General features: G+C 39.2%; 2 protein-coding genes across 11 annotated transcripts in view; both read right to left on the reverse strand.

The window, feature by feature from the left end:
• The window catches only part of AASDH (aminoadipate-semialdehyde dehydrogenase), a 30067-nt gene extending 26000 nt beyond the window's left edge, over positions 1-4067 (reverse strand). For all 7 annotated transcript variants that reach the window (XR_016281298.1, XR_016281297.1, XR_016281299.1 and 4 more), the window contains exon 1: positions 3915-4067. The gene's annotated coding sequence lies outside the window, so the exon portion shown is untranslated. The remainder of the gene's footprint in view (positions 1-3914) is intronic.
• Positions 4068-17997: 13930 nt separating this feature from the next.
• PPAT (phosphoribosyl pyrophosphate amidotransferase) overlaps positions 17998-25048 on the reverse strand; it is a 55127-nt gene continuing 48076 nt past the window's right edge. Inside the window, exons 7-12 of one of the 4 annotated variants that reach the window (XR_016281300.1) lie at positions 24611-24762; positions 23837-23964; positions 22894-23115; positions 22614-22734; positions 21385-21485; positions 20142-20195 (exon numbers count right to left, since the gene is read on the reverse strand). Coding sequence is in view for 3 of the 4 variants with exons in the window: in XM_089525285.1 (XP_089381411.1) it covers positions 20020-20195; positions 22614-22734; positions 22894-23115; positions 23837-23964; positions 24611-24762 (799 nt within the window). In the remaining variant the exon portion in view is untranslated. Of the gene's footprint in view, positions 20196-21384; positions 21486-22613; positions 22735-22893; positions 23116-23836; positions 23965-24610; positions 24763-25048 lie in introns of all 4 variants that reach the window. The other 3 variants (XM_089525285.1, XM_089525286.1, XM_089525287.1) reach the window with 3 other exon arrangements.

The raw sequence follows: 25048 nt of genomic DNA on the forward strand, positions 1-25048 counted from the left end.
TTAAACTAGTCCTTTTTTAAAATCAGGCGAAACACATGCTATATGCAAGATAAATTAAAAGTGTTAAAAATGGGGAGACGCCCCTCTGTCCTACATGGGCCAACATATGTGTTAGACTTCTAGATAGGATTGGTGAGATCTGGATTCAAAGCCCTTCACTGTTGTTTTGTGCCTTCAAGTCATTTCCAACTTATGGTGACCCTAAGGAGACCCTAACATGGGATTTTCTTGACAAGATTTCTTCAAGGTTTTGCCATCGCCTTCACTTTCACCTGTGAACATGTGACTTGCCCAAGGTTACCCAGTGGGTTTCATGACCAAGCAAGGAATCAAACCCTTGCCTCCAGAGTCGTAGTCCAACACTCAAACCACTGTGCCATGCTGGCTTTCCTACCTGCCCATAAAATTCAGTAGATAAGCTTGAGAACATCTCTCTTGTCAATCGCTTCTGTGAGGATAAAAATGGGGAGAAGAGGAGGCATATTGGGGAAGAGTATGACATATGCTGCCTTGAAGGAAAACAAAGCTATGCATACAGTAAATAACTACAAATGAATAGAGTGGGTTTTTTTAACATTTATTTAGTAGTTCTGGTAATTATCCCAATTCAGTTTTCAATTGTGTTTTTCTATGGTTTTCAGGTGAAAATTGCCCAAAATGCATCTCAAAAATTAGGAAGCATTGGTGGCTGGAAGGGGGCTTTGGGTGCAAACATAGCTTCCAGGGGACACATTTTCCACACCCTTGCTATAAATTAAGTGATTGCAAATCCTATAGACGTGTGTTTTACTCACTGTCTGATAATTGCAGTGATTTGGTCGGACAACTGAAATACAGTCGGCTCTTCTTATACACGGATTTTTTATACACGGATTCAAGTATACACGGCTTGAAAATGTTCCAAAAAAGTATAAATTTACCTTGATTTTCCATTTTTTATAAGGGACACCATTTTGCTATGCCATTATATTTAATGGGACTTGAGCATACACGGATTTTGTTATACATGGGGGATCTTGGAACCAAACCCCAGCGTATAACAAGGGTCCACTGTATGCTTATTCAGTGACACTACAATCCTGGATTTCAAGATATCAAATTTAGCCAGAGGAATCCTGAACAAGAGGGAACCAAAGGACTGGGACTTAACTCTTTTTCTATCTTTTTCTACCTCCAACAAACTCTTCCATTGTACTACAATTTGGCATGTTTTACCTATGCAGCACTAAAAAGTTTTTCCAGAAGTAACAGTACAGAGACTCCCTGAGAAATTCAGTATCCTTTGCCTAAGAAAGAAACAGTCAGCTTCACATAAAAAAGAGACATTTGGATATCAAGTTACTTTTCTGTTGCTAATGGAGTTGACATTTTATTAATTGGATTTTATTGTTCTTTGTCTCTAGTCATGGCCAACAAGAGGAGAAGCCTCTGCTTGCAATTAAATCTCTCAGTACCATCTTAACTGATAACATCTCAGACTGAATGTATGTCTGAGTCTCTAATACCATCACCATTTTTCTCCTGTATGATTTTTAACATCTTTGCCTGATGAAGAAGCCAGTGAAGCTTTAAAAGCTTGCATAGACGTGTTACAGACCGCCCGTTTGGGGCAGCCTGCACCCGCCCCTTTCCCCGCTGTATCGCGGCCTCAGCTGCCAGACCGGCAGCCTCCGAGGCCCCGATCCGCCGCTTTGCAGGCTGCGGGGAAGCGGCAAAAGGCCGCTTCCCCGTGGCCTGGAAAGGGGTGTCCTTGGGGCTTCATGCCCCAAGGACACCTGGCGACGGTGGGGAGGAGGAGAAAGGGGCCACTTGGCCCCTTTCTCCTCTGCGTCGCTGGGCGCAGCCATATAAAGGCTGTGCCCAGTGACGTAAACCCCAGAGGGAGCTCCGTTTCGGAGCTCCTTCTTGCACTGCAGAAAGGGCGCTCTAGGCGCCCTCGCGTGGCTCAAAGACGTCACGTCCGCACCGCCTCATTTGGAGGCAGCATGGTTGTGTGGAATGGCCGCTGCCATTTTGTACGGACTGTGTCCGTATTAGGGTTAGGGGCGTCAGGAAGTGACGCCCCTTTCTAACCCTAATACGGACCCAGTCCATATTTTCAGGCCCGTCTGTAACGGGCCATAATGTATTTTATTCTATGGAGCTGACCCTAGCACTGAGCTAGCACCATTTCCTAGCACAGAGCCAGAACAGTTAAAGCGGCCTCAAACTGCATTATTTCTGCACTGTGTTTTGGGCCTGAGTCTACTTCATCAGATGCATGGAGTGAAATGCCTTCAATATTAGAGGAAATCCATGAAAAAATTATGTTACCATTTTTCTCTCAGAATTCGAACTCTCTTCTCCAGAGTGGTAGGACTACTTTAATTGCCATGGCTCCATCCTACAGAATCCTGGGATTTGTAGTTTTGTAAAGCACCAGCACTCTTTGCCAGAGAAGGCGAAAGACCTTGCAAATCTACAAATCCCAGAATACCATAGGATGGAGCTACATCACTTAAAGTGGTGTCAAACTGCATTATTTCTACAACGTAGATGCACCCTTAGTCTCAAAGGTGGTACAAGATCTCTTTGTGTAATAATTGTGGACTACAACTCTGGTTCAATTCCCAGATGAGCCATGAAACCCACTGAGTGTCCCTGGACAAGTCACACACTCTCAGCCTCAGAGGATGGCAATACCAAACCTTCTCCTTCTTGCAAAGAAAGCCCCATGACAAGGTCTCTTAAGTCAGAAACGACTTGAAGGCACACAACAACAACAACCACAACAGACAGCTTTCTGAGGCTTAAAGGGCTATAATCAGGAGGCCAGACCCTAGCCATAGAGTGATTTATCACAACAAAATCTTACTTTAACAAAAGGAGAGAGTGCAGAATTCAGTTCAGCTACTAGAGACTGAAGCTGCATAATAAACCAATAATATATATATATATATATATATATATAAATATTTTGTATTCCTTTCCCTCCTCTCCTCAAATCAGGATACAGCCTGATAAAATATAAAAGCACATAGTTGAAATACAATACTATAAAAGTATCAAAATACCCTCTGGCTTCCAGATATGGTTGTTATATAATAATAATAATAACAACAACAACAATAATAGTATTTCTTTTCTTCCTCTCCTCAAGGAAGAGATATAATAAAGAGATATAATAAATAATAACGGAAGAGATGTAATAAAGAGATCTAATAATAATAATTAAAGAATAATAATTAATAATAAAAACAACAGCAACAACCACATCTGGAAACCAGAGTGTATTTTAATGCTTTTATAGTGTTATATTTCAACTATGTGCTTTTGTATTTGAAAAGCACATATTTGAAACACAATACTATGAAAGCATTAAAATACAGTCTGGCTTTCAGATGCTGTTGTTATTAAATAATAATAATAATAATAATAATAATAATAATAATTGTATTTTCCCTCTTCTCCTCAAGTCAGGATACAGCCTGTTAAAGTACAAACGCACACAGCTGAAATACAATACTATAAAAGCATTAAAATACACTTTGGCTTCCAGATTTGGTTGCTGTTGTTATGTTGTTGTTATAATATTATATTATAATATCTTTTCCCCTCCTCTCAAATCAGGATACAGCCTGTTAAAATACAAAAGCACAGAGTTGAAATACAATACTATAAAAGCATCAACATACTACACAAGCATCAAAACACACTCTGCCTTCCAGAGGCTGTTGTTGTTGTTGTTAAATTATTATTATTATAATCATCATTATATTATCTCTTTCCCTCCTCTCAAGTCAGGATGCAGCTCTTTCCCCAGAACTGGGACCCAAGGCGGCTCACAACATTTTAAATAAAGAACAACACAATGGAAAAAACCCCCAGAGAGGAATGATACATTAAAGGCAGAAACAGCCCTCTCCCTTGCTCACAGGAATAATAATTAATGAAGGCTCCTATGGGGCAAAGAGACCCGGGCTGCTTTCCCATTAGCGTCCAGGCGACGGGGGCGGCTCCTGTTGCGGCTGGGCCAGGAATAATATGGGAGAAGGAGAAGGAGAAGCAGGGAGACAGGCCTCCCTCCTCCTCCCCTCCAGGCCGCAAACCCGCCTCCCTCAACGTCAACGCGGAAATGGCTGCCAGCTGCACGGCGGCCTAGTCGTAGTTCCCGAGGCGGGGATTAGTAGTAGTGAAAGGGAGGCAGGGATTGGGAAGGAAGGAAGGAAGGCCCTCCTCAGGGGAGGAGGAGGAGAAAAGGGACGCCTAGGGCTGGGGAATGGGTGGGCGACCGACCCACAGCCACCCATTGACCAAGTTTGGTCCTCCTTTTCCAGGACGCGCCCTCCATTCTTTCTTCCAGCTCTCGCTCTGCCCAAAAGGAGCTTCTCAAAAAACGTCCTCCATTTTGAGCAGGATGAATGCACATTTTCCCCTGAATTATTTTTTTAGCTTTATTTATTTATTTATTTATTTATGGTATTTATATCCCACCCTTCAGCCCTAAAGGCTATAGTTGCCCCTCTTCGCCCAAATAAATGTCCCTCTTCCTAAGCCTGCCTGGTTTATATATATATATATATATATATATATATATATTTAAGTTTTAAATTTTTAACTTGTTTATTTTCTGCTGATCTATTTATTTATTTTAATTGCAATTTTTATTCTTAAATATCTTGACCAAAAAAGACAATAGTTACAAATGTTCACACTGAGACATATATACAATAAACATATTGTATTCTATTTACTGTATATGTTTATTTTTATATTACGTATATCTTGACCAAAAAGATAATAATTACGAATGTTTATGTACAATAAACAGAGCATATTTTATTTATATATTTATTTATATTCTATATAGCATATTTATTTTTAAATATTTAGTTGTATTTTTTTAAGAGTTGTATCTATTTTTAAAGAATTTAGTTGTAATTTTTAGTATTTTTTAAGATAAAGGGATTTTTCATAAATTTCCCTAAAACAAAACAAAACAAAAGATAAAGGGAAGAGGGGTGGAATTTTAGTTGTTTATGTTATGCGTTGTTTTTATAATAATAATAATAATAATAGATGTTATTTATATACTGCCTTTCCAAAGGATCAAGACGGTTTACAAAATTACATTTAACAATACATAAAATACACAATTTACATAAACAAATACATAAAAAATGCATAACATATACAACTAAAATTCTATCTCTCATCCCTTTAAAATACAACCATAATTTTTAAAAAGATTTTGTTTATATTTATTTTTGTTTTGTTTGTGTTTGTTTATTTTTGTTTTGTTCATTTTTGTTCTTTATGTATTGTTAAATGTAATTTTGTAAACCACCTTGATCCTTTGGAAAGGCGGTATATAAATAAAATCTATTATGTTATTTATTTGTTTGGTCCTTCCTTCCCTCCATTTTAGACAGGCAGATAGGAGAAAACAAAGGTCCAAAACACACACACGCACTGCTGAAATAATCCAGTTTGAGACCGATTTAACTTCCCTGGGAATTCTGGGAGACATTTTTAGGTCCAAAACAATCCAGTCTGAGACTGCAAAAATAATCTAGTTTGAAACTGCTTTGACTGTTCCTGGCTCAGTGCTAGGGAATCCTGGGAATTGTAGTTTATTGTGGTACCAGAGCTCTCTGACAGAGAAGGCTAAATGTTCACAAAATTACAGTTCCCAGAATTCCCTAGCATTGAGCAAGGGCAGTTAAAGTGGCCTCAATCTGGAGTGTTTCAGCAGTGTGTGTTTTGGACCTAAGAAGCATGTATTTACATCGGTTTTAGTGTTTTTAGCCTCTCCTTTTTTTCCTCTCTCTGTCTTATTTGGTACGGTGGACCCTTGTTATACGCTGGGGTTTGTTTCCAAGATCCCCCGTGGATAACAAAATCCGTGGATGTTCAAGTCCCACTAAATATAATGACATAGCAAAATGGTGTCCCTTATAAAAAATGGAAAATCAAAGTTTGATATTTGAAATTTATACTTTTTTGGAACATTTTCAAACCGTGGATGCTTGAATCTGTGTATAAAAAATCCGTGTATAAGAAGGGCCGACTGTAATGTCTTACATCAGTGGTCCCCAAACTGTGCCCTTTAAGATATTTTGGACTTCAGCTCTCAGAAGCCTCAGCCATGTTGGTCTGTAGTCTGGGATTCTGGGAGCTGAAGTCCAAAATCCCTTAAAAGAGCATCGTTTGGAGACCGCTGTCCTACATTGTTCTAGAATGGTCTCCATTTTGTGGTGCCTTGTCCTCCTTTGCGGTTATGACAACTGGTCACACTGTCCACAGACAATTTGAAGGTCTACACACACACACACACACACACACACACACACACACACACACACCATAATTACAGCACCATGGAAAGAAGACTGACAAAATTATAGCACCATGCATGTTTTCTTGGCAGAAGCCACTGTGGTGTAGTGGTTTGAGTGTTGGATTAAGACTCTGGACACCAGGGTTTGAATCCCAGCTCTGCCATGTAGACTCACTGGGAAAGTCACACTCTCTCAGCCTTAGAGAAAGGGAAGGACATCCCCACTTCTGCTCTAATTATAACTATAACTGCTATGAGTGTGCAGTGAGAGAGACCCATGTATTACTAGCCCCACTCAGGCCTTGCAAACTCAGGGTTATGGTCTCCTTTATAGAATCAATCCATTTATATTTGTGGTCTCCCTGTTCCTTTCAACTTTTTTTGAGGATTATTGTATTGCCTTGTCCAATGTGTCATTTTCACCCGTGATAAGGATTGCAGGCTGATGGAGGACCACCGTTAATCACCCTTTTGAGAAAGTCTTGCCAAGAAAACCCCATGAAACCTTAGGAATAGACAGATTTTGTAACACCTTTGGGACTAACCAAAAGAAAGAAATTGGCAGCATGAGCTTTCCTAGACTTCAGTACAAGTTTTCTACAAGTTTATCACACAAAGGAGATTGGGAGTTTATCCCGTAAATATCCAAGAAAAATCACGTAATTACACAAAACGATTCCACATGTTGCCGCACAAAACCAACCTTTAAAGTAGTGACAAAGAAGCATTAACACACATCTTTTTACTTTTGGGATTTCAGTGACAATGCATTTCTAATATCACTTTATTTGCACAATTGCATGTGATAATTCGCGCAATTACTTGCCATTTTTGTTTTATATGCAGGATGCTTTAAACGTGCTTTAATATCTCATTAATGCTGAAATTAGCCCCAGTGTGATAAACTCCATAGACTAAAGTCTACTTCCTCAGATGCATTTGGTTAGATTTAGGGTTGCCCTAAGTCAGAAATAATGACTCTAAGGCACGCAGCAACGACATATTTTCTCAAAGCCAATGTGGTGCTGTGGTTTGAGCTTTGGAGAACAGGGTTCAGACCCCAGTTCAGTTATGGAAACTCCCAAGTGACCTTGGGCAAGTCACACTCTCTCAGACTCAAGAGGAAGGCAAAGGCAAAGCCCTTTTGAACAAATTTTGTGATAGGTTTTGTGAGCTATTCAGCCTTCTCTGTCAGAGAGTAAATGACAAATCCCAGGATTCTATAGCACTGAGCCATGGCAGTTAAAGCAGTGTCAAACTGTGCTATTTCTGCAGTGCTGATGCAGCCCAAGACTTGCCAGAAGGGTGAAATGCTCAAACTCACCTTTTGCAAATCATGAAAGAAACAACAACAACAAAACTAAGGAGGTAGGAGTTCCTGGGACACTGTCCCACACTGGAAGTTCCACTACTCAGTGGCAGCAGCAGACACCAAAAATATCACTACACTGTTGTGTTCTTTTAAGGTATTTTAAGGTATCTTTATGTTTTTAACTATATTTTATTTTTATGCAATCTGTTATAATATTGTTATCATTTAATTCTATTTCAATGTAACATTTTTCTCTGTTTTTAATCGTCCTGTTTTTAATCTTGTAAGCCACTCTGAATCCCAGTCTTGGGAAAAGGGTGGGATATAAATAAATATAACAACATCATCAACAACATTTCAACCAACCAGAAGCAGCGCGCCTTCAAAGCAAGATAATGGAGCCAACAACATTTCAAACTCTCTTATGCTTCATTCATAGTCTTGCCAAAGACTCCTGTAGAATAGCAGCTGCTGGGACAGTCCTGGTCTGATTTAATGGTTTTACATGTTGGAGGGCCTTCATTTGAACCCAGGGTACCTCCCCACAATAGGAAAACAATAAATGGGCTGCGGCTGGGGGAAGAAGCACAGGCAGGAGGAGCCCTGCATGAACTGGCTTCTGCATTGGCCAAGAAGGCCATTTTAACCCACTTTCCCCATTTCACACCCACTTCTCACACCCCATTTTGCCTGCTAGGATAACCCTACATGGCAGACTCTCAACAAGCCTAATGGTCCCTCCATCCCTGCCACAACACCTCATAGCAGCAGCACCTATTCCACTTTGGGAGGCTCCCAACACTGTCCGTTCACAATCTAGGGAGCCTGAATAAGCAAAGAGATAACAAATCCTCTGCCCACCCCATCACCCTCACAGCCAAGCCAGACAGACCATCTCATACTAAGATGGATGTAAAGCATTCCTATCTGTAAGCAACAAAAACCACACACATGGAAACCAACACCTTTATTGATCAGCATCCAGGATGAAGTGGACCTTGAAAGGAAAAAAAAGAAGAAGTGGGGAGTAGCCGATTATCCAGCAGGGTTCCTGTGCCCTCAGCAGTGACTTGATATGTAGCAGGTACCATGTCTACATCATCAGCTTGGTGACAGGAACATTCTCTCTTGTTCTGCAACTGTCTATCCAGGAGCCTGCAAAATAAATTACATTATTAGTATATTATTAACTTCACAGAAAAGCAGGCAACATCATCCTGGTCACAGTGAGTGCCATGCTAATTGAACCCAGAGAGTGGGGGAATGGTCCTTTTGGAATCATGGCCACATGCCATTTCAGAGTTTTCAGTGATAAAAGAAACTAAACTAAAAAAAAACCTGCAACTGTAAATTCATTTACACTGAACTAAGGGATATTTAAAGGGAAAAAAAAGTGTCAAAAACATGGAAGTGTGGTCCAGCTTGAAGTGCACTAATCGGATGCAGAGTGTGGGCCTCAAATCATTCCTCTCCCTTCAACTTCAGCCTTGTCTTGTCTACTACTCTCAGCTATGCCAAAATTTAAACTGAGTCATTTTTGGTTAGGGAAAGGGCTATAAGATTTCAATATTTGAATTATTATTACTATGATTAATGCTTCTGAAAAGGAATCAAAGTAACAAGTCATTTATTTTCACCATTCAAAGAGAAAGGAAAAGGAAAAAAAGCCCACACCAGAAATGTCTTTTTCAGAAATTCTGAAGTGGAGTTTTAGCATAGTGAGATTTAGTCCACTAACATGGAAGAGCTGCTGTATTAGTTTGGTGGCCTTGGTGATGTCTCTAGTGATAAAGGAGTTTGTGACTGCGAATGAATTCATGACAAAATTATCAGCACTGCAGTGTATATGCTTGTCCCTGGCAGTTAATTATTATTGAACAAAGCACCTTCTGCTGAAACAATGAAAATAAGCATGCACTTATGAGTTGCACCCAAGCAATGGCTCAGAAACTGCACTAATCACTTCTACATCTCCATGTTGTTTATAATTAGAGATGGAAAGTAATCATATGTATGCTATCAATGCCATTTCTTTTACCTGTTGCTTATTTAAAATTAAAGATGGAGTAGAAAAAAAAAACCTAAGTGTTACAGTATAAAAAACAACAATGCTGCAACACGATGAGACCCACCAACATCTTTCAAGGCCTTTAAGAAGGCAATAAAAACAGATCTCTTCCGGTGGGCCTTCCCAAAGTGATCCCCTAATTTCACTCTCCGCATGCCTAAATTGTTTTCTTCTCTTCGGACTGATTCGAATGCCTTTGATATTATTGTTTTCTCTTTTTATATGCTGTTACCCTACCCGCCTTGATCCAACACGATCCTGTGTGATAATCTCCTGAGTCTCAGCTACATATGGTTAATTGGCTTTAGTTTCCCCAGTCCTTGCTTATCATCTCCTTGGCTCAGAACGGAACCAAACAACAGGAGGATGTGCATATTTTAAAAAAATGCTGTATAAACTTTTTAATTTATTTTATTTTTTAATGTATATTTTAATTCTTACATCATTTAATTGTATTTTAAGAGGGGGGATTGAGGGTTTTGGAATATATGTTTTTTAATCTTTGTAACCCACCCCCCACCCCCGATTGCATCTTGTAGAGGGGCGGGATATAAATAAATGTTGTTATTATTATTATTAAAAATGTGAACCTTTTTCATTGTATTCCTCTTGCTGCTTCTGACAGCACCACTCATTTTGTTTCTCATTCGCAATTGTTTTATCGAATCACATCACAGAATCATACATTTGGAAAAGACCACAAGGGCCATCCAGTCCAACCCACTGCCATGCAGGAACTCACAATCAAAGCATCCCTGACAGATGGCCATCCAGCCTCTGTTTAAAACCTCCAAAGGAGGAGACTACACCACACTCCAACGGAGCATATTCCACTGTCAAACAACTCTTACAGTCAGAAAGTTTTCCCTAATGTTGAGCTGGACTCTCTTTTTTTAATCCATTACTACAGGTCCTCTTCTCTGGAGCAGCAGAAAACAAGCTTGCTTCATACTCAATATGGCATCTCTTCAAATACTTAAACAGGGCTATCACATCATATCACCTTTTAATTTTCTTTTCTCCAGTCTGAACATATCCATCCCACTAAGTCTCTCCTCATAGGGCATGGTTTCCAGATCCTTCACCATTTCAGTTGCCCTCCTTCGGACATGCTCCAGCTTCTCAACATCCTTTTTGAATCGTGGTGCCCACAACTGAACACAGTATTCTAGGTGAGGCCTCTTCCAGGAAGAATAGAGTGGCACTATTACTTCCTTAATCTAGAATCTAGCCTATAATCGCATTGGCTTTTTTAGTTGCTGTATCACACTATTCACTCATGTTCAACTTGTGGTCTGCTAGGACTCTGAGATCCCTTTCACACATAGTCTTGTCAAGCCAGGTTTTATTTGTTGCATTTTTCTTGAAGTAGTACTTAATTTTCCAACATCTAATTTCTTTGGTTTCTATGCTGATTGCAGTGGAATTCCACACTGTTGCTGCTGTTTTAAACTTTGGCATTTACCATCCAAACGACATGGTATGGTATGTTCAGGTGATGAATTACACAGATGTACAAAGTACATTTTTTTCTTTGACAAGACAGTCTGTTGAAGATATGTCAACCACTGTGACAAATTTAACAACTTCTTCGTGGATAAAAATCTCTCGGATAAGGGCTGATCTCGATGCCAGTATTTCTTCAGAACCTATAAGTCCAGAGCTTCTGTGGACTCTGTTAAACTGGATCACTTTGAGTTTGTGAGTACCGAGGAAGTGGACAAGATTCTTGGAAGCGTTAGGAAGACTACATGCTCTCTCGATCCCTGCCCCTCATGGCTGACAGCTCAGGGGGGAACTGCGGTAACATCTATGTTGCACCGCATAATTAATACATCTTTTAGCGAGGGGTGGTTTCCATCTAGCCTGAAATTAGCAGTTGTTAAACCTCTGCTAAAAAAAGCCCTCCTTAGACCCCCTGATACATAACAACTATCGGCCTGTGTCGCTGCTGCCTTTTTTGGGAAAGGAGATTGAGAGAGCAGTTGCCTTCCAACTCCAAGCGATCTTAGATGAAACCGATTTTCTTGACCCATTTCAAACTGGCTTCTGGGCGGGCTATGGAGTTGAGACTGCTATAGTCGCCTTGGTTGATGATCTCCGTCTGGGCATGGACAGGGGAAGCGTGTCCCTGTTAGTGCTTTTGGACATCTCAGCGGCTTTTGATACCATTGACCATGGTATCCTTCTGGAACGCCTGAGGGAGTTAGGTATCGGGGGCACTGCGCTCCAGTGGTTTCGTTCCTACCTCTCGGGTAGATTCCAGATGGTGCAGCTGGGGGACGTCTGCTCCGATAAGAGGGAACTTACATCTGGTGTCCCTCAAGGAGCTATTTTGTCCCCCATGCTATTTAACATTTATATGAAACCGCTGGGCGAGATCATCCAGAGACACGGGGCGCGGTGTTATCAGTACGCTGATGACACCCAGATTTGCTTCTCTGTGTCCCCGACTGATGCAGTGAGTAGGGATGGCATCTCTCCTCTAAATGCCTGCTTGGAATCGGTAATGGGCTGGATGAGGGAAAACAAACTCAGCCTGAATCCAGAGAAAACGGAAGTACTAGTGATAGGTTCCCCAGGCCCGGGTAGTGAAATTTGTCTACCTGTCCTGAATGGGGTCATGCTCCCCCTGAAGGACTCAGTTTGCAGCTTGGGAGTGCTTCTGGACTCGTTGCTCCAACTAACATCTCAGGTGGATGCGATGGTCAGAGGCGCTTGTTATCAGCTTTGGCTGATACGCCAGCTGCGACCCTACCTGGACCGGGGGGACCTTGAAACTGTAGTACACGCTCTGGTAACCTCTCGATTGGATTTCTGTAATGCGCTCTACATGGGGCAACCCTTGTACCAAACCCGGAAGCTTCAATTAGTGCAGAACATGGCTGCGAGATTGGTCGCTGGATGTTCCAGGGCAGACCATATAACACCTATCTTGAAAGATCTCCATTGGCTGCCTATTCGCTTCCGGGCCCAATACAAGGTGTTGGTAATTACCTATAAAGCCCTAAATGGTTTGGGCCCAGGGTACTTGGAGGACCGCCTCTCCCCATATAATCCACCCCGCACACTCAGGTCAGCCGGGAAGAATCTGCTGAAGGTCCCAACTGCGCAATATGCGGTGACCTCGCAAAGGGCCTTTTCCATCTCGGCCCCAAAAATGAGGGACAACCTTCCCAACGAGCTCCGTTCCACCACCTCCCTGGACCTTTTCAGAAAGAACCTTAAGACCTTTTTCTTTCACCAAGCTTTCCCCCCATGAGATGTGATATTATGCCCTCTCCCCCTATTGTGTAATGATTTTCGCAATGTTTTTGGATCAGTTCAACCAAGCTGGCTGTGTAATAGCTTTTAATGTGATATTTTTACATTGTTTTTATTGATATGTATTTTTATGTTGAAATTTTAATCTGTACGCCGCTTTGATCATCGTGGAAAAGCGGGATAAAAATAAATCTATTATTATTATTATTATTATTGCATTTAAAAACTCCCCCCCCCCCCCAATTCTGTTTGCCTAAGGGGGAGGACTATTACCTTTTATTGGTATGATGGGATGGGGCAAGAAAAAAACAAATTGGATTTCTGAACAGAAATTGATAAGTGAAGGCACATCTACTAACAGAGGGCAATAGCACATAAATAGTGCATTTTTCTGTGTGACAGGTGACATCCACAATGCAGTTACTTCATTTTTGTCTCTAAAAATGCAAGCTTGATGTTTTAGCAACATTTTGTGAATTAAATCAAGATGTGAGGAATTTGTATACAAATTACAGTCATCCCTCCATATTTGCAGCTTTGATATTTGCGGATTTGATTATTTACGGATTTCATTATGTTCTCTCTAGGACTGTCTAGGTCCTCCAGTGCAACTCTGGTCAACTTTAACTAAAAGTCGCACTGAAAGACCATTTGTAGCTACTCCAGTGCGATTCTATGGTCAGTGTATGTTGGACATTGACCACAGAGTTGCACTGGAGGACCTAGAGATTCCTAGAGAGGTGTCCTTCAGGTAAAAACATGATGTTTTTGTTATTTGCGGTTTTTCCATATTCACAGGGGTCTTGTTCCCCTAACCCTAGTGAATATGGAGGGACAACTGTATAAAGAAAAGCCCATTGAAGTGAGAGGCAATCCCATGTCCTTGCATGTAAACACTTGTCTATTTCTACAGTCTCCTGGCTGAGGGAATGCATGGGGTTTTTTTTTGTTTTTGTTTTTACATATCTTCTGGTCCTTTTATCCTTTCCATTGCAAGGTTGATTGCTTTAATTCAGTGGCTCATTTCTGGAACATAAGGGCATGTAACCATGGATGTAATAGATGTCCTGCTCCCTCCTCCTGTGTCTTCCCAGCCCAGCTGCCCCCTCTGTAGGCAACCAGGCTGGGAACGATCACACTGTCTGCCATCTTATTACAATTTTGACTCATTTAATAGTCGACCCTGGTTTTTTGGGTCAATTTTGTAGTATAATTTTTTCAACTTATACACGAGTATATACGCTATTTGCAATGAAATATGCGCAGCTGGTGTCTTATTTCCAGAAAGAATCAAATCCAAGGATACAGGAAAGAAAAGGCTGTATCCAAGCTCCCAGAGCAGAGAATGTGCTACACAAACCTATCAGACAAAAAATTGTGTGTGCGCGTGTGTGTGTGTGTATAAAAGCTAGCACAAAATTCCAACCTTTTCATATCACCTATTTCATTACGTATAACAGATCTGAAAGACAGGCCATTATTTATATGTGAGAAGGGATGACTTCAAAGAAATGTTACTTCTTTATTTTAAATTAGAATATTTCTATTTCTAACTCACAACAGATCTATGTAATCAAAATAGTGAAACAAAAACAACAACAAAACTTACTAAAACCAAACAGAACAAAATTCAAAAATGTGCTCACATATTCCAAAAAATGGAGGTCTTATTGGGGAGGTTGTTCAGCCTGGTTTGATGTGCAACGGTGCAAGTGCCACCTGAAATGGAGCATGGGAACAAAAAAGGTACTGCAGATTTACTTTTTTAGACCATGACTTCCAGAATCACTCATCAGTATAGCCATGCTGGCTGGAGGATTCTGGGAGCTGTATTCAAAAGACTAAATAATCCACGTTCTGGCTCCAATTCATCCTCTTTTCGCAGCATACAAATGAAATTAATTGAATAAATAAATAAATCATGGGATAGTTTGCTCCACTATGCAGTACTGGTTGCATTGCGCTCATGGAGCATAACTTTCACTAAGTAAGCTACAGAAGGTAGTAAGGAAGCCGCTAACTAAAGTATGTACTAGAGAAGAAAACTGAAAATGAATCATTAGAGATTTAGGCATCTGAGGAAAGCAATGCATGCAGTTGAACAGGATGCATGCATTTTTACTTACACCGAGTTTGCAGTACCCAGAAATTGTATGATTAAGCAGTAGCACCACGGGGTCCCAGTCCCAATGCAGTCTGTCTGGCATATCCAGCAGCCAACACCCAAATGTCATTCAAATGCCAATCAGTAGTTGTACTATACAAATGTGGGGGGTAAGTGTGATAGTCTCCTAATTTACACCATGATCCTGTCACTCAAATTCAGTTCTTCAACTGGTATCAGTATTTCAGGGCTATGTTATCTTATTTTTCTTAACTGAAAAGCCTCTAAAGAAAGAAGTTGCAATCGTACTGTATATAACAAGGCTGCTTTGAAAAGCATTCCCAATAGGTGTATTGGAAATAGCTTTCAAAATTTGCTGTTTGAGGGGAAATCCATGAAATTCTTAATTGTGCAAACAGCCTTTGTTCTTTCTGCCCTCAAACTCTTCCCTGGGTGGATCAATGACAGTGGATCAATTTCCAAAGCTTGGAAAGAATACTTTTTTGGATAACAAAAAAGGACCAGTAAGTGTGGCAACCACTGAATGTGCTGGGTGCAAATTCTGGATTTAGAGCTAAATATATAGAGCTTAGTTTTTTGCTAGGAACACTCTGTGATAGGTTTGCTTTAGGGCCACAATCAGTTAGAGGTCTAGTGTTTTATTGAACTGCAGATCTCAGTATTCTGTAGGTAGCAGGCATGAGTTTAAATGGCATCAAACTGCTATGATTTTGCAGTATGAGGCCTGTGTATTAATAGCCCTGCTTAGGCCTTGCAAACTCAGGGTTGTGGCCTCCTTTTTATAGAATCAATTCACATGTATTGTGAACATGCAGGGGGAGCTATGATGGTCATTTAACAAATACAAACAAAAATCCATCATTTCACCAACCGAAATGCACAATATACTTGTTGCAATATACTTCAAAAGCTCTATGGGCTTCTTCATCATCAGGCAAGATGTTACAAAGCAAACAGGGGGAAAACAATTGGAGATGTTAGTCAGATGCCGGCATGTTGTTGCAGTTCTTAGCAAAGTTGTTTTGGTGGGGAGGGAATATCTTTTGTAGGCAGGCTTCTCCTTTTTCTGGCCATGCGGCAATAAAGACATTTTCAAAGTCCAGCAAATTTAGGGTCTATTTGCATCTCGACAGGGATCCCTTTTTTGCAATCCAACATGTCTCCATTCCAGTAAGATTATAGGGATAGCTAACGCAGGTAGAGGAAAACCTTCCTGCTGAAATGGAGTTAACATTTTGTCTTATAAGAGTTGCACACATTTTGTTTGTGTAAAACAAAATGTGTGTCAGATTTTGGGAGCAATTTCAGTAACTTTTAAAGACAGAGATTCCTAACATTTTACTTGTTAGTTGCACTGGCAAATAATTTTTATGTAAGTGTAAGGTGAGTGGAAGACAAGGGTTGTTCTCTCACTTGTTTTTTTCCTATCTACCTCCAGCCCTGGAGTGGGATCTTCCTCAAATGATTGCTTTCTCTGCTTGCTTTGGATGCAGGGGAAGCCATAGGTCTTAATCTTGACTACATAAAGACTTGAACTATGAAGAGATGGCTTCCATTGCTGAACAAGAATAAGGAAACCAGCATTTTGGTTGGGTGTTTAAATTCTGGTACTCAACCTATTTTCTAATCCACTCATACAAAAAGAACACATATCTGTTGCATCTTTGTGGATAATACAATCGGCCCTCCTTATCCACAGATTTTTTTATCCACGAATTTAAGCATCCATGGCTTGAAAATATATATATATATATATGTATGTATGTATAAATTCCAAAAAAGCAAATTTTGATTTTGCCACTTGATATAAAGGACACCATTTTGCTATGTCATTATATTTAATGGGACTTGAGCATCCACGGATTTTGTTATCCATTTGGGGAGGGGGTCCTGGAACCAAATTCCACCAAATAACAATATCCCATTGTAATGCTTTGTGTAATAATAATAAAATAATAATAATAATAATAATAATAATAATAATAATAATAGGATTTATTTATATGCCGCCCAATCACTGGGAATCCGGGCAGCTTACAACAGAGGGGATAATAGACGGCTGCTCAATGTCCTATACAGTGGTGCCCCGGGTTACGAAATTAATTCGTTCCGGGGCGCCGTTCGTAACCCGAAAAGCCTTCGTAAGCCGGATCGCCATAGGCGCTAATGGGGAAAAGCCGCGTTTCGTGCGAAAAAGCCGAAAAAAGCACCAAAAATTTTTTTCGTAACCCGAATAAACATTCGTAACCCGGAACAATTATTTCCTATGGGATTTTTTCGTATCCCGGAAATTTCGTAACCTGGGTATTTCGTATCCCGGGGTACCACTGTATATAATCTTTGGAGGAAAAAATGGAACCAGATCTTCATTGAGAAATTCTACCTACTCAAATGAGAAATATAAAGCTGAGGTCTGGGGATTTCAGGGACATCTCCCACAAATTTCATTCTTATTTTGGGCAAACCCGTTAAATGAAACCCAAAGTTTCATATGTTCTATATGAAGCAGAATATATTCTCAACAGGCAACTTTTTGTTGTTGATAAATTTGGCCATGGCTCATCAAGGCAATACTATTGTATATATATTTTTGGAAAAAAATATAAATTACCCCTAAGCAAATGTTTATTACTGGTTATTTGGGAGTAATATAACCAGTGATTTACATTGGCTTTTATGCAGAAAACTGATCATCACAAGAGCTGGTTAAGTGTAGCAAACGGCACTGGATATGGATTGGGAAGGTTTGAAGAATTTGTTGTAGTAGTTCACCATAGATATATCTCTGGGCCCAGGTTTTGAGCCTTATCTGTCTTATGAGGATTACACAGAAATATATGTTTTATATTACAGCATCCTGTTGAAAGATGTCATCCCACAAATCTATCATTTCCTACATACAAATAGTAACTCCAAGCTAAGTAAATAAATTTATTATGTACTTTAAAAATCCATACCATACAACAGAGTCTACAATACTTGTCAAGTCCTTTGCATGATTTTTAAAACAAATCCTGTATATTTGGAATTCTTAAAGCACTAGGAACTCTTTTTGAAAGGGCAAGAATGGTTAAAAACTGGGTTTTGTTACACTGAAACATTCACCATCTTAAATGGTGTTTCTAAAACTGTAATAGGCTATGGACACCATCTGAGGAGGAGAGAAGATCTTCTCAACTTTGGAGCTGTATTTTCTTATTGGATGCTCAATTTTTTCTTCCGTTGATTCACAGTTCATTTCAATATGCATTTCAATAAAAACAGAAGAAGAGCAAAACCATAACTGCACAAGTTGCTAGTGTTGGTGGTTTGTGTTAGAAACTGTTGGTATTTTTTATATCAGTTTCTGTAGGAGGCCATGCAAGTAATTTAAAAAGGTGCACTGCCAGACCTGGAGGTTTCCAGCACAGGCAATTCATTGTCTTTTGCAAGGAGGCAAAAACAGGATTATCTATAGAGTCTGGAAGGTGGGTTGGTTGTGTGTGTGTGTGTGTGTGCGTGCGCAAGAAACAACTTAAGATCAAGACTCGTTTTTTAACCACTCCACTCTTACTGCTTACAAATGGAATCAAATGATGAGTAGGGCTTTTCCAGCTAGCATGCTCTTCTATTCTTCACCTGCCTTGTCCCCTGGACCTTTACTACAGAGAGAAAGAGAAAATATAAAATGCAGCCTGACTGTGCATTTAGGTGGACAGTGCCTATACTGATGAGGTGGTAAAAAAGGAATTGAATGTGAAAGTGGAAGCCCTACATGAGCATGCACACTGAGCATGAGTGTGGGTTTCTCTCCATTATAGTTATCTCATTCTACACGGTTATATCTCTTGCTGTCAGCTAGAGAAATGTATGTACAGAAAACATATATACAGAGACCAAGAAGCAGCAGTAATCATTTCTGAATCAGGTTAGAATTGTTTGCAATTCTAGTTCATATAACAAATGGCCAGGTTAGCATTTGTATAACTACCAAGACACAAAAACTACCACATTAACAAAAGCCATAGAAGTATTAAGGAAAGCAATACTATATATTAAATTTAAAGCACTACATTTGTTAAAATTCTCCATTACAATAAGTCTGTATATTAATTTTTCAGTGATGGGAGTCTTCTCTGAAGGCTTACACGCAAATAAAAACATTAACTCACACTTTAGTTAAGTAAGCATTCAAGGTGAAAGCACATAATGGAGAAAATTATTAGCCTTTAATCTCTAAATTATAGCACTGAAGTTGGTTATCCATCTATCTAATTTTCCCTGTCACATCCCTCTAACATACAACAAAAGCACTTTAGGGCAGTGTATTTTCCAGACTTCAAATCATTAAGGCTGAAGGTATTAGAGAGTTTTGGTTTAGTATTTCCCTGAATCTTGCAGTCTCAGAAATACACTGTACAAAAATAACATTCGGTCTCTTTGGAATCAAGTTATAATAGATGGATTTAGTTATATAAGCAAAAATACAGACATTTACTTCATTTTTTTCAAAATGTAGACTCCAAACAGCTGATTAAAAATGTATATGAAAACAGCTAAAACATAAGAATTTGTATTTTATATAAAACCAATTCTTCTGAATGATCAAGGCTTCAATTTTGAGAAGGCTTAATGGCTCACAGCCTCTCTCATAATGTTATTCCTAAGAAACTACTATTACGAATAAAAGTCTGAGAAGAGCTCCAAGTGTCTTGGTGAGACTAGGGCGGCTAAGGAAACAAGAGACTTTGGTAACCCATCTCCAACCGCAAAGTTGCAATGTTACTGTTCATTGTACTGTATGATTTAATTTTTTTTTATCCTTAGTTCTTCTATGTTCTTCATCATCCCTAGTGGTTAACTAAAATATCAGTGGTTTGATAACTTGCTTGACAATGATACATTTCATCAGTTCTGAACTTTTAAATGATTGGCAATTGCATTTGTAAAATTCACCACTCTAGCTCTACAGGATATTTTCCAACAAGGCAGGCTATGCAATGACCAATTTTTCCAGCCCGGAACTTGTTAGTCTTCAAGCTGTTTTCATTGTCTTGTTTTGCTTTGATACTTTCTTGTACAGATGAAACCAGTCCTTCTACAGAAAGATAGACAACACTGTCAGCTCCTGGAAAGAGAAAAGGTTGGGATAAGAGGAGAGAGAAAAACAATTAGGTGTTTAATTGTTGTATACCTCCTAAAAATCATGTAAAATACAGTCAGCCCTCCATAGCCATGGATTCTGCATCCACAGATTCAACCATCCACAGCTTGGATTTTTTTAAAAAATCCAAAAAGCAAAGTTTGATTTTGCCATTTCACTATTCCATTGTATATAATGGGACTTGAACATCCGCGGATTTTGATAATCATGGTCCTGGAACCAAACCCAAGTGGCTACCAAGGACTCACTATATGAGGTAGGCCATGATAACTGTAGATCCAAGAATAGAATATTTGGCTTGGGGTAGGAGCTATAAATGAGTCTGTGGATCCACAGGATCCCACATCTCTATACACAAACAAACAGGCTGTAAAACAAGAAGAGGATACTGAGAAAAAATGGGGGCTAATGAGAGTGGAAATAGTATCTCTTCAGAACTCTGCCCTGGCAGGTGTAAGCTACTAGAGCTCTGAAGGTAGCAATGAACGTGCCAAAGATCCCTCTCCCAGGACTGCAGAAATTCTCACTACACATATCTGCTTTCAAAGATGATGTGGAAACATCAGTTTGTGCAGAAGATGGCTATCTGGTGACTGGTGAGGCCTGGACGGGTAGCTCATATGACGTTATATTGTGTCACCTCCAGTAAATTTCCAACTATTGTTTAAAATGCAGTCCGGAATCCTGTTCGGGACATTCTCATAAGTGGACTTACATTTGTGGGAATTGGAATTAGGTAGTTCCATAATGTCCTGCTGTTACATTACTACATAGGCGAGCCAGCATCAGAACTGACTAGGGAGTATTAATACACATTAGGACACTTGCTGGTATCCTGTTCACTAACAGGATTTTTTGGTACATAACTAAGTATATGTAAAGCTATGGAACACACCATGATAGAGGATTCTTGCCATAGATTTTAACCTATGGATTGGAAGTTTTGGTTAGTTAGTTGTAAGACCACCTTTGCTGAACAAGCTAGATATTACACAAGCTGGGCATCATCAAGAGAAGCCCTTCCCTCTTATTACCAAGGGAATAAGGGAAGGACCTTTTTTTTAATGCACATGTGACTCTTGTAATCAGATTTCCATCAAGGGTTTTCCAAGTATTTCATTTGCTGGTTTTCATGAAATAACTGAAGACTCACTTGTTTAGGTGGCTTTTGGAATTTCAGTGAACTGTTGATGATTTGCCATGGTATCCTATCCTCAGTAGAAGCCCTGCTGCTTGTCCCACCATCTCAAAAGGCTAGGTTAGTGGATACACATTAGAAGAGTTTCTCTGAAACAGCACCCTGACTGTGGAATCCCTGCCAAATAAAGTCAGACTGACTCCAAATAAAGTCAGACTGACTTTGTAATTTACAAAGATGGTTGTTTCAAGCAGCCTTTGGTTCTGGCTTCTTTAAGTGTTTGTGATTTTAATATTATTTTGAAGTATTGTATTAGTCTTGTTTTTAATTTTTTTCTGTGTGTATTTTAAATGCTTGTGTCCACTGTACATTGCTGGGTGGCCTTAGTGAGTTGGGAGCTGATATTGTTTATCTGCCTCATTCCAATCTAAAAGGCTGCCTAAAATAATTTCAAATAAATAGTGATAAATAAATCCTTCCCTGGTCAAAGGGATGTTCTACTAAATTTAGAGGAGCTTACTGTCATGCCAGATAAGTGAGGATTGCACTGCAGTCTTATTAGTGAACCACCACAGAAGTACAGAAGGAATTGCTAGCTTTCAGGTGAACATAAGACATGAGTGAAAGATAAAATAAGATTTAATTTAATTCTGAAAGTTGGTACTGTAAGGTCTTTTTGTGATGTTGTATTTCTAATTTCACTAATAATTTATCAGTCCAATTATTTTGCTTTTACATATGCAATTATTACTGGGTTGCTGCTGTTTTTGCATTTGTTTTCCTCTGACCACACTCCTCTTCATCTCCCACCTGACTTGGGCTGCTTTGAGTCACTTTGAAGGTATGGTGTTTCAATGATGCATGCGTCCTAAGAGTCTGGAAGCTGCACTCCAGTGCTTAGGACTGAAACGTGGCTTTGGTGTGGCTTCTGGACCCTTAGGACGCATGTATCATTTAAACAGCATACCTCCAAAGTGACTCAAAGCAGCTTTATTTTGGACTGTCTGTATCAGGCCTTGCTTAACCATGTGTGTACAAGTGTCAGCCAGTTTAGACTTCAAGGAACTGAAGAACTGGATTTTGGTCCAAGAAAGCTTAAGCCATATGCAAATGTGTTAGCCTTTAAACTGCCATCTTTGCTATTTTGCCACAACAGATTAAAATGGCTACTCTTTTGGACTCTCTCTCTCTTAATATACACACACATCCTTCTTGACAAGAATGGGAAAAATAAAACACTTTACCTATGTAATTGGCCAAGTCATGAAATTCAGGCTTGTTAGCAATAAGTTCTTCTTTTGTTGGAATATTTATTCCCATGTAACAAGGAAATTTTATTGGAGGTGAAGCAACACGAATATGTACCTGAGGGTGGAAAAAAGGAAAAGCAGCACAATGGAGTCAAATCAATTTGGTTCTATACTAGGGAGAAGCAAAATATCACTGAAAGATGGATGCTGAGGTATGGACAGGTATGTCCTTCAGTTAAGTCTTGCTTAGGAATTGGCAGAAATATTTACTCACTTCTTTAGCACCAGATTCTCTCAATAGTTTAATTATGGGTGAAATGGTGTTGCCTCGTACAATAGAATCATCAATGAGGACAACACGCTTCCCTTTGAAGTTGTCTGACAAGACTCCAAACTTTTTGGCTACTCCAAGTTGTCTTAACCTCATATTTGGCTGAATGAAAGTTCTTCCCACATATCTATTTTTGCACAATACTTCAATATATGGTAATCCACACTGCAAAAAAGGAGAAAAAGTGGTCAAAGTACAGTTTTTGTGAAGTGGCTAAAATCAATTCTAAATCAAACATTGATATGTTTGGACTAGCACTGCTTAGCTCTTTTAGAAATAGAAGTGTAGATGGGGGGAACAGTGAAAGCTGCAATTCTTAAGAGTCCATTTGGAAAGGGATTACTGTAGGTTGAATTTGATTGTATTTTAATTGTATTTTTTAATTGTTGTAACCCACCCAGATTCCTTGTGATTGGGCAGGATATAAAGAAATCATTTATTATATTATTATTATCTTTGGAGTCAAACAGCCAGCGATTTCAACAGCATACATTTCTGAATACGTTTAGTAATCCATGTCTTATTTTGAGCTTTGAAACCCAAAAGGCAGGAATGGAGAAACTCTGGCTACCAGGGGGTCCTCATACAACCCCAAGCCCTTATCTCTAATTGCTGAAGGCTTGTTTGTGGTTTCTTTTCTCACTTGTTGAAAGAGAAAGAAGCCAGAATGTCAAATTGATGCATTCATAATAAACAAGCCACAGACCAAAATTTGTTTCATCTCGCCATCTTCAGGTAGCACACTGTTCATACTCAATAAGCTTGGATTCTTAAATCACCCTGCCTTATCATTAAGTCCAAATAAGGCCATATATCTCCCTCCTCACCTCTATGTTCTGTAATAACAAGAGAATTAGGCGTTAAAGGAAAAAAACAGCGACAATACCTTTTGTGCATAGCCAAGAGCTGCAGGTGTTGCAGATTCTGGAACTGTGCTAACCAAATCTGCTTCAACTGGGGCTTCAATAGCAAGCTGTTGACCACATCTCCTTCTTACAGAATACACCATTTGACCTATGGAAATTAAGGAAACTTTATATATATTTTTTCCTACTGTATGACTCTGATTAAGGTATTTGTATTAGTTTTCCTCCATTCCTGTTATAATCCCATGGAACACTTACACAAGCGTAAGGGGTCAACCTCAGCCTACTTAACAATTTGATTTGTCAACAACCTTTTTTTCCTTTTGAATATTATTTTTGCTTGTTTTTAATCAGTTTTTTAAAAAATCACATAAAATAAAAATAAGAGGACAGTTTAAAAATGGGAGAGTTGTTAAAGTGCTTTCATGATGTAAATTGGAAAGTCATATATACTGGAATTATGACTACGATGCAAAAAATCTCAAGAAAAACTGATCCCATTTATATTTATTTTCCCTACATGCACATCAGTTCATTACCAATTCAAATAGGTATTGTGGGTAGAAATCATTACTTTTTTCTTGTATAGAAAATGACAGTTTCTTCCAGAACGGAAGCACCTTGACTGCCCTAGTACATGTATGGATTACAGGTTAGAGGCATGCAATTCAACTATACATATTAGACAATTTATAAGTTAGGCATATCCACAGATGTTTTCTTTTTTACAAGCACTTAAATATAAATTCTGTCAGACTGAAGGAATGTTGCATAAAACAAATTTGGTAGCTTGCCTTCAAAAATGCTGTCAGGCCGTGCAAAATACACATATTCAAAAATACAAAATGCTGTAGGATCTCCTGCAGGCCTTGGTACAACATCCAGGGTCTGGACCTCATTTCTAGATATCTTCAAGATCTCTCCTGGCATAACTTCACGGTAATATCTGTAAAATATGATTGCATAGGTGAAATAGCATAATTAGTTGTTGTTTTTTTAAAAAAGAGCAAATATTGTCACAGAAAGAACATTAGTTGCTGCACTTGAAGTCACTTTAATGACTTCAGTCATTAAACAATTCTGAACTTGGAAAAATATATATGTATTTTCTAGCAGGTGTCATGATCCCAGTTATACTATGTCTGGCATAATTTCACAGAAGTGAGGAATAAGTATAAATGTGGTACTGAGGATATATTTAAGCTTCCATAAATTATCTGCTTTTATTTTCT

The sequence above is a fragment of the Sceloporus occidentalis genome, unplaced genomic scaffold (genome assembly GCF_023333645.1).
Source record: "Sceloporus occidentalis isolate IW3139 unplaced genomic scaffold, rSceOcc1.0.p SCAF_5, whole genome shotgun sequence".
Classification (NCBI taxonomy): Eukaryota; Metazoa; Chordata; class Lepidosauria; order Squamata; family Phrynosomatidae; genus Sceloporus; species Sceloporus occidentalis.